The sequence below is a fragment of the Caenorhabditis briggsae genome, assembly GCF_000004555.2.
Source record: "Caenorhabditis briggsae complete genome, chrII, whole genome shotgun sequence".
Lineage (NCBI taxonomy): Eukaryota > Metazoa > Nematoda > Chromadorea > Rhabditida > Rhabditidae > Caenorhabditis > Caenorhabditis briggsae.
Genome location: NC_013486.2, coordinates 7,259,593 through 7,273,382, shown reverse-complemented (window position 1 = coordinate 7,273,382; position 13,790 = coordinate 7,259,593). Strand labels below are relative to the sequence as shown.

The window sequence follows — 13,790 nt, the reverse complement described above, 5'->3', positions numbered from 1 at the left end:
TACATTTCGGTGGAAGTCAGTAATATCGCCTAGAAAAAGAATTCCACACAAAAAACCATGCTCCAGAGACTAGAAAATGTTTCCGATTATTTATATTAAACATCTGTAATGTAACGAAATCAAAGAAGACAAGAACGGCTATTTATTATCATGAGATTCTGTGACAAGGGAGAGTATGCTATAAAATAAGAGTGCAATAAGAAGACTGTAGTTTACATAACGATTCCGTTCTGAACTTCAAGAAGTGCCTTCGCAGATTTGTGAAGTTTCTCAACCTCGGCTTCATTGAGATGCTGCTTGACGACATGAGTGAGTCCCGCAGATCCGAGAACGACTGGGAGCGAAAGGTAGACTTCGTCGTTGATTCCGTGGAATCCCTGAATCAATATAAATGCTCGATTGGTAAGAATAATTAGATCATTACCTTAACGTTGGTGGAGAGAGCGTATACATTGCGAGAGTTACTGAAAATTCCCTGAGCAATCTTCGCCACGGATAGTCCGATAGCCCATGAGGTGTATCCCTTCAGCTTGATGATTTCATAGGCGCTATCAACCACCTTTTTGTGGATTTCAGCCTCCCAGTGCTCGTTATCAGTTTTCTCTCCAATGTCTGGCTTGACATCGTGGAGAGTGACTCCGGCCACGTTGACTCCAGACCAGACGGCAACGCTCGAATCACCATGCTCTCCAATGATCCACCCGTGGCATGAAGATGGAGCGATGTTCAGTTTCTCAGAGAGCAAGAAACGGAAACGGGCCGAATCGAGATTGGTTCCAGATCCGAAGACGCGTTCACGTGGGAGACCCGAAAGCTTCCAGGTGACATAAGTGAGAACATCCACTGGATTGGAAACGACGAGAATGCAAGTATCCGGAGAGTACTTGACCAGTTGTGGGATGATTCCTTTGAAAATCTCAACGTTTCTTTGAACCAACGAGAGACGAGTTTCCCCTTCGCGTTGACGAGCACCTGCTGTTACGACACACAACTTCGATCCAGCAGTGATCGAGTAGTCTGCAAAAAAGTACTTTAATGGCAAAAATCGAATTATAAATTTCTTCAAATCAGAAATCCTAACTTACCAGTATCAGCCTTAACGGTACAGTGGCGAGTGAAGGCAAGACCATGCTGGAGATCCATCATCTCTCCCTTGAGCTTATCAGCGACAACGTCGACAAGACACAGCTCGTTGGCAATGTTTTGCTGGAGAATCGAGTAGGCGCAGGCCATTCCGACTTGTCCAACTCCGACGACAGTCACCTTTCCATGGCTATATTCAACAGCCGGAGCAATCTCGGAGAAGACTTCCTTGATAGTACTAGCCATGCTGAAGCAATTTTTTATGGATAATGCTCGTTATTAGTGAGACCTAAGGAATATACCTAGAAAAAAAAAGAGAATTTGGGAGATAGAAAACGAGAAAAACCTAGTTTCAGTGTCTTCAAAAATCGAATGGAGTTGGCCCTTGTGGGCAGCCGTGCAAAGTACGTGCAAAACACGAGAACAGAAAGAGCTGGTGGAAAGAAGAGAGAGGTAGACGATTAGAGGACTAGATTCAATTCAGAAAGGCAGAAAAAAAGGAAAAAAAAGAAGAAGAAGGGTTTTGAAAACAGCGGCTATTCTGATAGAAAGAAATCGCAGGGGAGGAGGAGAAGAAACTTATCAAAGAATCGGAAGATCATAGTTTGGTCTTTGGACTAGACAATTTTAAAAAGACAATGCCTACACAATGGGTAGGTAAAATATTTAAAAGTCTAAAAATCCGAAAAATTACGACTTCATTCATTGAAAAATAAGGCTAGATTCTGGTAGAGTCAGCCTAAATGAATCGTCTTTCTGATTGAATAAAAAGTTAAATACTATATAACAAAACTCGATGGCCTAAAACCGATGTTTGATCGTTCGGTCTTTTTTTAGTAAACAAAAACATGTGTACTATGAAACTTTCGTGAAAAACATGCAAAAAGAAGAAGAAGACCCACCTCGCCATTTTCAGCAGTTTTCGGCAGACGTCGTTTGGATGTGTTGAATCTGAAATGAAGGAGAGATTTGCATATATGTGTGTTACTGGAGCAAATACTCCTTCCGGATTATGAGAAAATAATCGAAAAATGAGAGTAGATGGAAAAAAAGGAAGCAGAAGCAGAACATCTAGGACTAGAAGGGAATAAAAATGCACGAGAGAAATACACCCCTTCTGGATGATGCAAAGGGGATGACGACTTGTGAGCTTTCGAAATAGAAAATGATGCAAAAGAAAGAGTCCATAGAAGGAGGGGGAACGCCCTTTTACAGGGAGCTATTGGATCCAGAAAAAGAGGAAGAAAAAAGATAATTGGATATTGAAACATTCTAAAAATAGTTTGGAAAAACTTGAAAGTTTATGGATCTCAACAGCTAGAATAATCAAGTTTAGGTTATAAGGTTAGAACAGTTTTTGATTTCTGTTGAGAATTTTTTTTTGGAAAAGGAAAGCTCTATTTACTCAGAGCACACAAAATATCTGTGTGAAGTTTCAATCCCATAACTTCCCTTTTTTTGTTATCCTGTTAAATTTTCAGAATAGAAATCAAATTATAATCAGTTACGGTAAAAACTTAATTCCGTATGAAGATATTATTGTGGTACAAAAATCGGAGATGTGGAAGACAAACGCCGGTGGCCGAAGGTACCACAACGACAAATACCATAACCTAAAAATATTTTTATTTTCAAATTTATTTTCTCGTTTTTCTCAGCTTTTCGTCGATTTGTCTATTATTTCATCTCTAAAAACTCCTGAATAAAAAAAAACTTTGATAGTGAAAACATTGACTGACAAAGCACGAAAATCGAGAAAATAAATCTTGGAAAATAAAAATTATTTAGGTTACTCCAAAATAACCTTCGGCCATAGCCACCAGCGTTTCTCCTCCGCGGCTCCGAATTTCCTGGTACCAGAATAATAACTACTACCGTAGCTTCTATTCACCTGTGCCTATAACAAACTACATAATTTTCTAGAACGAGTGCTCTTCGTGTTTTTCCGAATGAATAAGTTATGAAGACATCTCTCTGGATGCCTTGAGGCAAAATCAGAAAATGGCAAACTAAAAGCAGAAAAATAGGAGAGACTTTGTGACTCAAATAGTGAGTGCACTGCCCAGCGAGAAAGTTGCTTTTCAGAAGAAAAACGAGCTGGTTTTTCTCTTTTTTTGCCTCGGGATTATGCTGCTGTGCAAAACGAGTCTAATTGAAAAGAAATTATGCACAAATATTTTTGAGAGGAGTTGAAGATTAGATTGATTTTCAGATATTTTCTTTGCTTTTTTATAGAGAAGAGTGGGCATCTGAAATGAGTGTAAGAGGAGGAGAAACTAAAAAACCAATCCCACTAAATATTGAACTAATCTGACCATAAAGGGCTTCTTCTGCTTTTTCCAGTTTGCACGTTTTATGTGAGTTATCTCGTCGTCTCCATAGAAACCGAGATATTCTGTGGCTTGTTTTTGAGTTTTGTAGTCAAATTTTGTTCAAAAGATTAAGAAGACAAATGAGAAAAATGCATATTTTTCGGCAATAGACATCAAGAATTGATTACCATAAACACTCGAATAGAGCGGCACTCAAATTTTCAACTTTGAGTTCATATATCTCTTTTCCTGCAAAAGGTATCGAAAAGCAATCAACAGACGAACTATTTTGGATATTATGATAAACATTTTATCAGTTGACTACTATTTGATATCTTGTACAGAAAATGAGATTATGGACTCAAAGTTAACAAATTGGATGATACTCTTTTAAAGGTGGTGTACGGTGAAATTTTTTATTGCATCAAAATGTGCAGAAATGCATGTAGATTGACATAAAAATAAAGAAAAAGTTCAAAAAAAATTCCTTTATCGAGAAAAACGCATCGAAAAATACTCTGAAAGCCCTTAGGGACGAGGTTTTTTCTAGGCCACCCGGTGAGTAAAAGCGCGCGAATTCAAACTTTTAAAATTTTTTTCGCTCGTTTTCACTGTTTTTTCAAATTTTCCGATGTATCTGGAAGAAAAATTGACAAAAACCTTGAAAAATCTTGAAAAACCGATTTACTCACCGGGCGGCCTAGAAAAAACCTCGTCCCTAAGGGCTTTTAGCGTATTTTTCGATGCGTTTTTCTCGATAAAGGAATTTTTTTGAACTTTTTCTTTATTTTTATGTCAATCTACATGCATTTCTGCACATTTTGATGCAATAAAAAAATTTCACCGTACACCACCTTTAAAGTGTTTACGGTAACTGTGAGAAAATAATTTCTGCTTCATTTATACCTAAATCAAGTGCATAGATGATCAATGAAGTAGCAAAAAAATCAAGTCCTGAGAAAAAAAAAACTTCCATTTGTTTAGGTTCATTATATACCGTATTTCCTCTAATAGAAACCCAAACCGTCAACTTTGAGCTCAATTATCTCCATTCCTGTGAAAGATATCAAAAATTTGTCGACAGACATTTTATCAGTTGACAAAATTTTGATATCTTTCAAAGGAATCGAGACAATTAAGCTCAAAATTGACAGTGTGGGGCCCTTCTATTACAGGTTCTATAGCATCTTCTTTTTCTGCTCAACAAAGCTTGCCTATTCAATTTTATTGAATTCGAAAAGTTTGTTGTGAACAACAACCAAAAATAACCGTAATATGTTTTAAACTGTACAGAAAAGTTTCAAAAAGGATCAGACTGGAGGCATCGGAATATCAGGAACGGTTGCTTGAGGTGGAAGTGTTCCCGTTTCCACAATCGAATCTACGTTGATTCCTGGTGGTCCTCCTCGAGCTTTTCGAACCTGGAATATGATTTAGTTATATCAATTTAACATTTCTACAATATTTAGAACTATCTCTGATCAATAAAAAATTAGACTCACTTCGTTCTCTTTCTCAGCTGCATCCACCCTAGTCATCTCTTCATCGGTTGGCGGAAGAGGTGGCACTCCTCCTGGAGACAACGCTCCGGCTCCTGGCTCAACTCCTCCGAATAGGGGACCGGATGGAGTTGGGGCAACAGGTTCAGGTACTGGTGGGACTGGAACTGGTGAAGCTGGTTCTGGAGCTGGAACTTCTGGTGGTGGTGGTGCTACTGGTCGCGTGTCTACAGATGGAGTCACAACTGGAGGTACTGGAGGTACTACTTGACCAACAGAAGGTTCGACTGGAGCGGGTTGTGGTGGATAGAATTGTGGAGGCCGTCCATAAGACGATGTAGGGCGAGAATATGGAGAATAAGTGGGTTCTGGTCTACTATATGATGATTTTGGAGGTCCATAACTGGATTGTGGAGGGGAATAATTGGATGGTCTTCCGTAACTTGACCCATATTGTCCAACTCTGTTTCCATATTGATTCTGGTTCCAATCATTTTGATAGTGGTTCTGATTATAGTTTTGATACGGATTGTAATTATTCTGATTCCATCGATCTGCCCCATAACTAGGTCGAGAATAGGAACTTGACATGTACGCTCCTCGACGATGCCTGAAATCAAAAAGCTAGTATTTGGGTAACTTTGAATAATTTGAAATTTTCTATTAAAAAAATCAATCGCGAAAAAAATTTTAAAACTTTTGGTTAAAAAAACTCACCTAACAAGAGAAGCAGTAGAAATTGAATAAAAAAGAATAATAGATGACAGAGGAATTGAAAACATCTTGAACGCAATCACACCAGATCAATACGGGACAAGATGAGACAAGGAAAAAACAAATTGATACGAAAGAAAGAGAGAACGACTGGTCAGGTAACCTGTCTTATGTCCACTTATACTGATTCGACCGCGAGTGGGCGGGCGAGAAAACGAAATGGAAAATGAGTCAAACTTTGACGAACTTTGGAAAAAAGTAATTTTCAGTTTGGAAAAAAGACAAAAAGCAGAAATTCTGATGACCCGTTACTAGTAGAAAAAATGACCCTGACGAGTGGACGAATGCTTCGTCATCTTGCATTCTGAAAAAGCAGCAAAAAGATGTAAACCAAAATTTGGAGATGTTCCGATGACCTCCAAAGTTTTTTTGTTTAATAAAAAATAGTTGAATTTGAGTCAGCAGAATATATAACTGAAAAAAGGGAAACCAGTTTTGAAAGAACCTAGTTAGTAGAATCACATAATTTGCAGTAACCGATGGGAAGTCATTTGCTTGGAAGTTTTTTTGGATTACTGTAGCTCCAATCTTTCGGTTCAGCCATTCAATAATTCCAAGTTCTGGAAATGTCCATAGATGTGCTGAAAGATTCAGTTTGCCAAGCTTTCCGGATTTCTAAAAATTCCCTTGTTTTCATATCTGTAAACCGGGCCGTGTCATAGTTTTATATTTTTAACCAACTAAATCGGATTCGATAGAACTGGACGAGTACTACAAAATGATGTTATTTAAAAAGCTGTATCTTGTCTATGAACAGAGTTACGAGCCATAAGGTGGCCGATCCGGCCAGAGCCGCATTCTACCCGTTTTTCCCGCTTTGTCCATAACTTTTTTCATGAAAATAAACTATGACAGATCTGACGAAGATCCGCCAGGGACCAATTCACAAGTATGCTCATTTCGCTACGAACTTTGTCTTCGATTTTTCTAGAATTGATCACTTCCTGTTTCATTGTTTTCAAGTTCAAGAAAAATAACCAATGAAACCCAATCCGTAAACTTGTTTTCATCTATATTTTCTCTTTCTCAAATAACCAATCTGTCATATTTCTGTGTTTCCGTCTTTTCTCACCAGGTGGCACATGATTTCCGTCGATTCGTTTTTTTCGATTTCATTCGGAAATTCAAGGAATACCAGATATCGAAAGATTCTGATTTGATCGTTGAACATCTGTTGATTGTCGAATGTGTTTTAGTGTCAAACCAAACGAAACTGGATGGGGACAATTTTTATAGATACCCGATTGGGAGATGAAAAGTTGAAAGATGATATCAAATGACGCGGAAAGAAACAAAAACAATTAGACATAACTAGGTTTTAGAACTGAATCTTTTCGTTGAATTGCTTCGGTGATTCGGTAACGAGCCATATTCTGATTTCGAACGGCCACAAATCCTTTGTATAGAATATGAGATAGTTTGATGGAAACCAGAAGAGCAATTGTCAAAATAACACCAGTCAGGACGAAAAACTCCTTATTTGTCAATCCTTCTGAAAATAGTTGTTTTCTTTTATTTTGAATATTTTTTTAAAGAACTCACTATCACTCGTAGTATGATAATAATGAACTAAATTGAATATGGATAGCAATGTAGCAATCCACCAAACAATCACAAATAATACGAATGTTGTTAGAAAGATCAGCTGGAAATATTTCGTTGAAAATCCCCAGAATTTATAATGACTACCTGCAATGTTAGCCAAGGAACCATAAAACATTCCACGAGTCGAAAAGCACCAACAATGTAGAAAGTTGTAAAGATGGAGTGTACTGAGAAAATGCCTAAAATATTTTGATAAATCAACTTTTTTGAAAACAAGAGTTACCAGCAAAGACAGCAGGTAAGGGATTTCCATCTATTCGACAGTGAATGTATTCATACACTGCGAGAGAAACTTCAGCAATGAGAATAATAATGGCAACGACGATGGATGCAGACTGAAACGATTCGATTTTGAACTTTGAATTTTAATGTTTTCAAATCGATATTTCCTAGTTTCAGCTACCGTATTCCCTCTAATCGAAGGCCACCAAAGCCGTCAATTTTGAGCCCACATATCTCTATTTCTGTGAAAGATATAAAAAATCTGTGAACTGATAAACTATTGGTGATAACATTATGAATAATTTATTAGTTGACAACTTTTCGATATTTTTCACAGGAATCGAGATAATTGAGCTCGAAGGAAATACGGTTTATTTCAGACTTACAGAAATATAATCTGGTAATTGCGGATGACTGAAACTTTGACAACTCATATTCATGAATACCCCCAGATCATCACTACATAAGTTCTGTGATGAACCTTCGAAGATCCAAAAATTACTCAGGGTGGAAAGGAAAAAAGATAGATGATACACCCCCAATTAACTATTCAGGCTCAACTTTGGGGATCTTTGAAGTTCAACTATGCTATATTATTCTTTTATTAGAGAATATTTTTATTAGTATCTTAACCTAAAAATGAATTAACGACTCTGAAAGTAATTTCAGAAAAGATCTGGAAGAGTTTCTGTCGGATGAAAACCTTGAATTTCTCAGAATCCAAAATAACATTCAAGCGAATACCATAACACTTTGAGCTCAATTATCTCGGTTCCTTTAGGAGATATCAAAAATTATCAACGGATAAAATGTTTTTCATAATATCACCAATATTTTATTAGTTGACAGATTTTTGATATCTCCCATAGCAACTGAGATACTTGAGCTCAAAGTGCGCAATACTAAATCCGCCTATGAACTTTTTTCTTATATTTTAAAAAGTTCAGTTGATTTTTGAAACATCTAAAAATCCATGTTTTCGACGTTTTTTGAAATCCCTGAATCCCTCGAGAGATGTTCACTAAACAATTTTTGTGAGTTATGGCTTCTTTGATTCCAAAAAGAAAACTCTACGAAAATAGGCTTACCATATTTTTTTATTTAGCAGAATAAGAATTTCTAGGACTTTTTAAAGGGGTCTTTTGAACATTTACAAGATCTCCAGTGCACCGGAAACGTGACAGAGGATTGTGGCAGTGGTTGTAGAACTACTAATTAGAGGAAGAAGAAGAAGCAAAGGACTCACCCTCATTGTCAGTTTATATTTTGTACATCTTCTTCCCACTGGCTCGTCTTCAGATCGAAACATTCCTTCTCTTTTCCGTTTTCCGGAAAAGAGGAATGTTTATAAAATATGCAGGCGTCACCAAAAACGGAGAAGCCTCTTATCCACGAATAAACACTGGACCCCAAAAAAAAAAGAAGAAGAAAAGAAGGTCTTCGGGAAACGTGGTGTGACCAGAAGAATCTTTTATTCTTTGGAGAAGACGTACTGATGGCTGGTGACGAACATAGAGGAGGAGCAAGAAGAAGCCACGACAGTTGCTTCGCACCGTGATGAAGCAGCTGTTTTTCGTGCACTACACGCACATCTTAGAGACGCAGTTGAGACCACCATTTATCACAGGATGCTTTGGTTTGTCAGCTGGGGGAAAGTGAGTAGGAAGAAGAGGAAGAAATAAGAAAAAAAAAGAAAGTGTTTTGAAAAAAAGATGATTGAGTGAGATGTCAAAAAGATAGAATGTTTTGAAAAATGTGAACTTTTTTATTTTCTGAAATTGAAATCTGAAAAAGAAAACTCTAATTCTATACATCGGGTGCATTACAATAAAGAAAGTTATTGAATCAATGTGACTGGCTTGACACCAAGTTTGCTCGCCAAATCGTTCTGAAAAGAAATAAAGTGTTGGAATTGCAAGAAACTAAAGTCTTACAATGAAAGTGATTTGGTTTTTGTGATACGGTATCCCTCCTAGTTGCTCCACGAGCAGCTCATGTCGCCGCTCCATGTCCCCGGCGACTTCCACTTTGAACGATGGAGACGACTGAAATTGAATAGAGAACTATTGACATTTCAAGTCACATTTCCTTAATTCGAACGATAGTTCGAATGACCTAACAATTTGTCAATTTGACTTTTAGTGTTTTTCGAATTGAACGAATGTCTCAAGTGGTTACCGTTGGCAAGGCTCTCATTGTCTGCATAAAGTCCTGTAGGCGTTCGGCGAATCCTGGTGCAAATGCGTCTGGATCAATCGCCACAAAACATTGACCCTGGAAACAGTACTTTCTGTTAAAATGTAAAACTACAGTACACATAACAAATTTAAAATGGACTATCTTGTTACAGATTTCCAGATTTTCTACTCACCAAATCAGCTTCTGCGTTAGTGCTCATCCATTTTCTGACATGTGGTCCCCAATGCGCTCCAGCCAAAATTCCGCAGAAAATTTCTATCATCGAACTCAATCCGTATCCCTTGTAGCCTCCTACAAATCACACATTATCCAGTTTTACGTTCTTCTCCAAATCATACCGCTGACTTCCACTCCACCTAATGGAAGTAGTCCTCCTCCGTTGAGTACGTCTTTTGGATCAACCGTTTCTTTTCCACCAGCTCCTACTCCCCATGATAATGGCACTGGATTCTCTTTTCTGGCTGCCAATTCTACCTGAAACATAGATGCTTGATTGTAAAACACAACACCTAGATATTTATTTCAAAGATGATCACAACGCTTCTCCATCACCAATTCGCATTGTGGATGCAAAGTACGGAGGATCCGCGCACCGATTTGGGTCATTCTGTTTCTTGCCTTCTTCTGCTTCTCTCCTGTTCACTTTTCTCCTATTCCACACCGTCTCCACTCTTCCTTTTCACCACTTTCTCTTTATCATTGATCCTCTTTTCAAGATTCTTCGTGTAGCCTATGTCTTTGTTTCAAGTGATTTCTAGACTGAAACTGCTTCCTTTTCTACTTTTTATTCCTATTTTGCCTAATGAAATCAAAAAGATCTAGATAGATATCACTCTCCCTTTTCTTTTAGATTCCCAGATTATCAGCTACCTTCTTCACGTTACATTTTTCTGTAACTCTCATTTTTGAATGACCTCGCAGTGGCCTTGATCCAGTTTTACAGATTTCCATTCAAATCCACGAGCTCCTGTTCGCCACGTCGTCTTAAACTGAACCAGCAAAAAAAAAACTCAGTAAGCACTCAACAGAATGTTGTCTGAATGACACTAATTTTTTTTCTTTTTTCTTTCTTCACACCTCCTTGTATCCCAATCACAAAAAAACAGTTTTTTATGTCCCGATCTTCCCACATTTACCCGATGCACTTCGTCACAAAACACTAATCGAATTTTCATTTGACTCAACTCTTCACCTATGACATAATGGAACTAGTTAGAATCGAAACTCTTAGTCCCGCCTCTATATGTACCCTCTGGAACAAAGATCTACCTAAAATCATTTTTTTCCTGCTTGTAGTGATGGCTTCGGAAGTCAGTTCACACGAGATGAAGACGGCAAGAGCGCCTCCATCACCACCAGCAAACGTTTTCTACAATTTCATCGTTACACATTTGTGTATTCCATCTATCCGGAAGTGAGTTGGTTTTTAGTTTTTTGAATCAATCAAGTCTCAAAATTTTAGATTCTTTGCCACCTTCCTGGCCAAATCCAGTGAAAGACTCTTATTGCAAATTCCATCAGTGAACTTCGATTCTGAGTTTGGCAATATCGCAGAAACTAACAATAACAATGCACCATCAAAACCAGTTCTCCTTACTATCCACAACCCAATCCACTTCTGTTGGCTAATGCTTCTGGATCCAAAGATGGGACTTGGAGAGACTTACATGGCTGATGACTGGTCGTGTTCTCCAAATCCAACTGAATTTCTTCGTCTTCTGATTCGCAGCAAAAAGCAAACACAAGCAGCGTACAAGGCTCAACATGGGGACAAACCAAGAACCAAATCTTTCGGATCTCAAGTCTCGCAATTTGCCATTAATATTGTTCGCAAGATTGCTAAAGTTGTCAACTACATTCAGCATTGGCTACAAGAGAATACTCTCACTCAAAGTACCAAGAACATCCAGGCTCACTACGACCTCGGAAACGACATGTTCAAGTTGTTTTTGGATAAGTCAATGACATACTCTTGTGCTCTTTTCGATGGTAAGTCAGACTTTGATTTTTATGATTGCTCTAAAAATCGGATTTCCAGCTGAGAAGCCAGTCACGGATGTCGATTTTGTTGAACTGGAAAAAGCTCAGTACAAGAAGATCGATCGTCTGATTGATCAACTAGAATTGAAAGCCGAAGATCACGTTCTTGAAATCGGATGTGGTTGGGGAGCTGCTGCTATTCGTGCCGTTCAGCGTACTGGATGCAAATGGACTGGAATCACCATCTCCAGGGAACAGCTAGAATGGGGACAAAGAAAGGTTGTAGAGGCTGGACTCGAGGGAAGAATCGAGCTTCGATTCCAGGATTACAGGTAGGTCTTTGTTGTCTAGCATCCATTTTCTTAAACTCAGAAACATTCAGATTAGTGAAAGAAAAATACACTCGTGTCGTGTCCATTGAAATGATTGAAGCAGTTGGAGAGAAATATCTTCCACAGTATTTCCAAATCATCAACGATGTTCTCACTGCTGGAGGAATCGCAGCTCTTCAGGTTTGTAATATGTTTTCTTTTTAAATTACCAAAAGACCAAGAAAACCAAGAAAACTAATTTCATGATTCGAATTATTTCAGGCCATCACTTGTCCAGACGCCTATTACGACCAGTACCGTTCTTCTTCTGATTTCATTAAGAAGTATATCTTCCCTGGAGGTCATTTGCCATCTCTGGGTGCCATTTCTCAATCTCTTCCAAAGACCTTGAAACAGACTGATCTATTTAGCATGGGTCATCATTATTCAATGACATTGGAACATTGGTTCTTGTGAGTACAGTAATCCAATTGGACCCGATCTTTCACAAGTATAATTTTCCAGTGCCTGGATGAAAGCCAAAGAAGAGATTGAGACAAAGTTCAAGCTGCCAGATGATTTCCATCGCAGATGGCAATTCTACTTCTGCCTATGCGCTGCTCTCTTCTCCTACGACCACATTGATGTCGTTCAACTGACATTCAAGAAGGACAAGACTAACTGAATCTTCCCATTCTCTCTCTCCCCTAACAATAATTCTCTGTATTTGGGCCGATCTCTAGTCGTTCTAGGCTTTTACTACCATTGATTTTTGGCGTTTGCCCAACTCGTATATGACAATTTTAAAGTCTCCCCATCCCCAATGAATACCTTTCCAATAGCAACTGTTGTTGATGCCATATCAAGTACAAAGGCGTCGTCGCCAGTTCCAGGAGCTGCCAGACTAATAGGATTAGTTCCCAACGCAGGAACAGCGCTTCTTGTTGGATACGATATTGGCGATGTGTTTGTCATGGACATTCCCTAAAAGAAACCGAAATACGCTTTGAAGATACAAGTTAATGTTACCAGCATCCCTTGTTTCATTGCTCTTAACGCGTACCATCCAGCAATTCCATAGTGATTCGATCCTTTAGCAACAACCCATCCAATTCCAGCATTCTTCGCTTTTTCGATAGCCAAATCCATACAGAAATTACCAACGACGGGACCAAGAAGATTGTTTCCATCTACCCATGCGGTTCCAGCTTTCTCTTTCAGAATAACTGGTTCACCATCTCCTTTGCACACATTTTGTTGAACATCACGGACATACATATCTGAAAATAAGGATTGTTGCAATGAAAGATTCATTAAATTACCGAGTCGATTGAGTCCATGAGAATAATGACCACGAACATCTCCTTCCAATAGTACCAAAGCAAGTTGTGTAGCGTGAGATTCAGTAGCACCTGCTGTCGTCATGCATTCCACCATGAATCTTCGCATCTGAAAAATTTTTATAATCTTAAAACTATGAATTCTTCAGCATAGAATTTTCACCTCATCTTTAGAAACAACGCTTTCATCAGGAGCTGCCATGTCGTCAGTAGAATAGTATTTTCGACTGTTGAATTGTTTCTTGTCAACTGATTGTATTGCTATCACCGACTGATATCGACTGAGACTTCCACAGGTAAACAACGAGAATCGTTGTAACAAATTCATTCTTTTTGCCTGAATTGATTTGATGGTCAATCGGAGAGAAACAAGGTAGACAGTTTCTTCTAGATACATTTCGTCGAGAATCACGTTCTACTTGTCAGTTATCAGGCATTTATCATTGGAGTCTATTCGTATCATTG

General features: G+C 38.3%; 5 protein-coding genes across 5 annotated transcripts; 1 reads left to right on the top strand and 4 right to left on the bottom strand.

The window, feature by feature from the left end:
• Window positions 1-212: 212 nt before the first annotated feature.
• On the bottom strand, window positions 213-1,329 carry Cbr-ldh-1 (the record flags this gene model as incomplete). The annotated part of the gene is made up of 3 exons (XM_002631268.1): window positions 213-377; window positions 425-1,017; window positions 1,086-1,329. 3 exons carry the CDS (start codon window positions 1,327-1,329, stop codon window positions 213-215), a joined length of 1,002 nt encoding a protein of 333 aa, XP_002631314.1.
• Window positions 1,330-4,705: 3,376 nt separating this feature from the next.
• CBG03137 lies at window positions 4,706-6,714 on the bottom strand (the record flags this gene model as incomplete). Its single annotated transcript, XM_045242261.1, has 3 exons — window positions 4,706-4,816; window positions 4,898-5,504; window positions 6,704-6,714. The coding sequence occupies 3 exons, from the start codon at window positions 6,712-6,714 to the stop codon at window positions 4,706-4,708; spliced, it is 729 nt and encodes a 242-aa protein (XP_045092115.1).
• Window positions 6,715-6,969: 255 nt separating this feature from the next.
• Window positions 6,970-8,804, bottom strand: CBG03138 (the record flags this gene model as incomplete). The annotated part of the gene is made up of 5 exons (XM_002631270.1): window positions 6,970-7,160; window positions 7,211-7,313; window positions 7,358-7,452; window positions 7,497-7,608; window positions 8,742-8,804. The coding sequence occupies 5 exons, from the start codon at window positions 8,802-8,804 to the stop codon at window positions 6,970-6,972; spliced, it is 564 nt and encodes a 187-aa protein (XP_002631316.1).
• A 528-nt stretch (window positions 8,805-9,332) lies between these two features.
• Window positions 9,333-13,653, bottom strand: CBG03139 (the record flags this gene model as incomplete). The annotated part of the gene is made up of 9 exons (XM_002631271.1): window positions 9,333-9,383; window positions 9,430-9,540; window positions 9,674-9,769; window positions 9,867-9,985; window positions 10,033-10,168; window positions 12,817-12,969; window positions 13,015-13,265; window positions 13,308-13,434; window positions 13,489-13,653. The coding sequence occupies 9 exons, from the start codon at window positions 13,651-13,653 to the stop codon at window positions 9,333-9,335; spliced, it is 1,209 nt and encodes a 402-aa protein (XP_002631317.1).
• Window positions 10,993-12,670, top strand: CBG03140 (the record flags this gene model as incomplete). The annotated part of the gene is made up of 6 exons (XM_002631272.2): window positions 10,993-11,108; window positions 11,157-11,683; window positions 11,733-12,006; window positions 12,057-12,186; window positions 12,268-12,458; window positions 12,511-12,670. The coding sequence occupies 6 exons, from the start codon at window positions 10,993-10,995 to the stop codon at window positions 12,668-12,670; spliced, it is 1,398 nt and encodes a 465-aa protein (XP_002631318.2).
• Window positions 13,654-13,790: the final 137 nt, after the last annotated feature.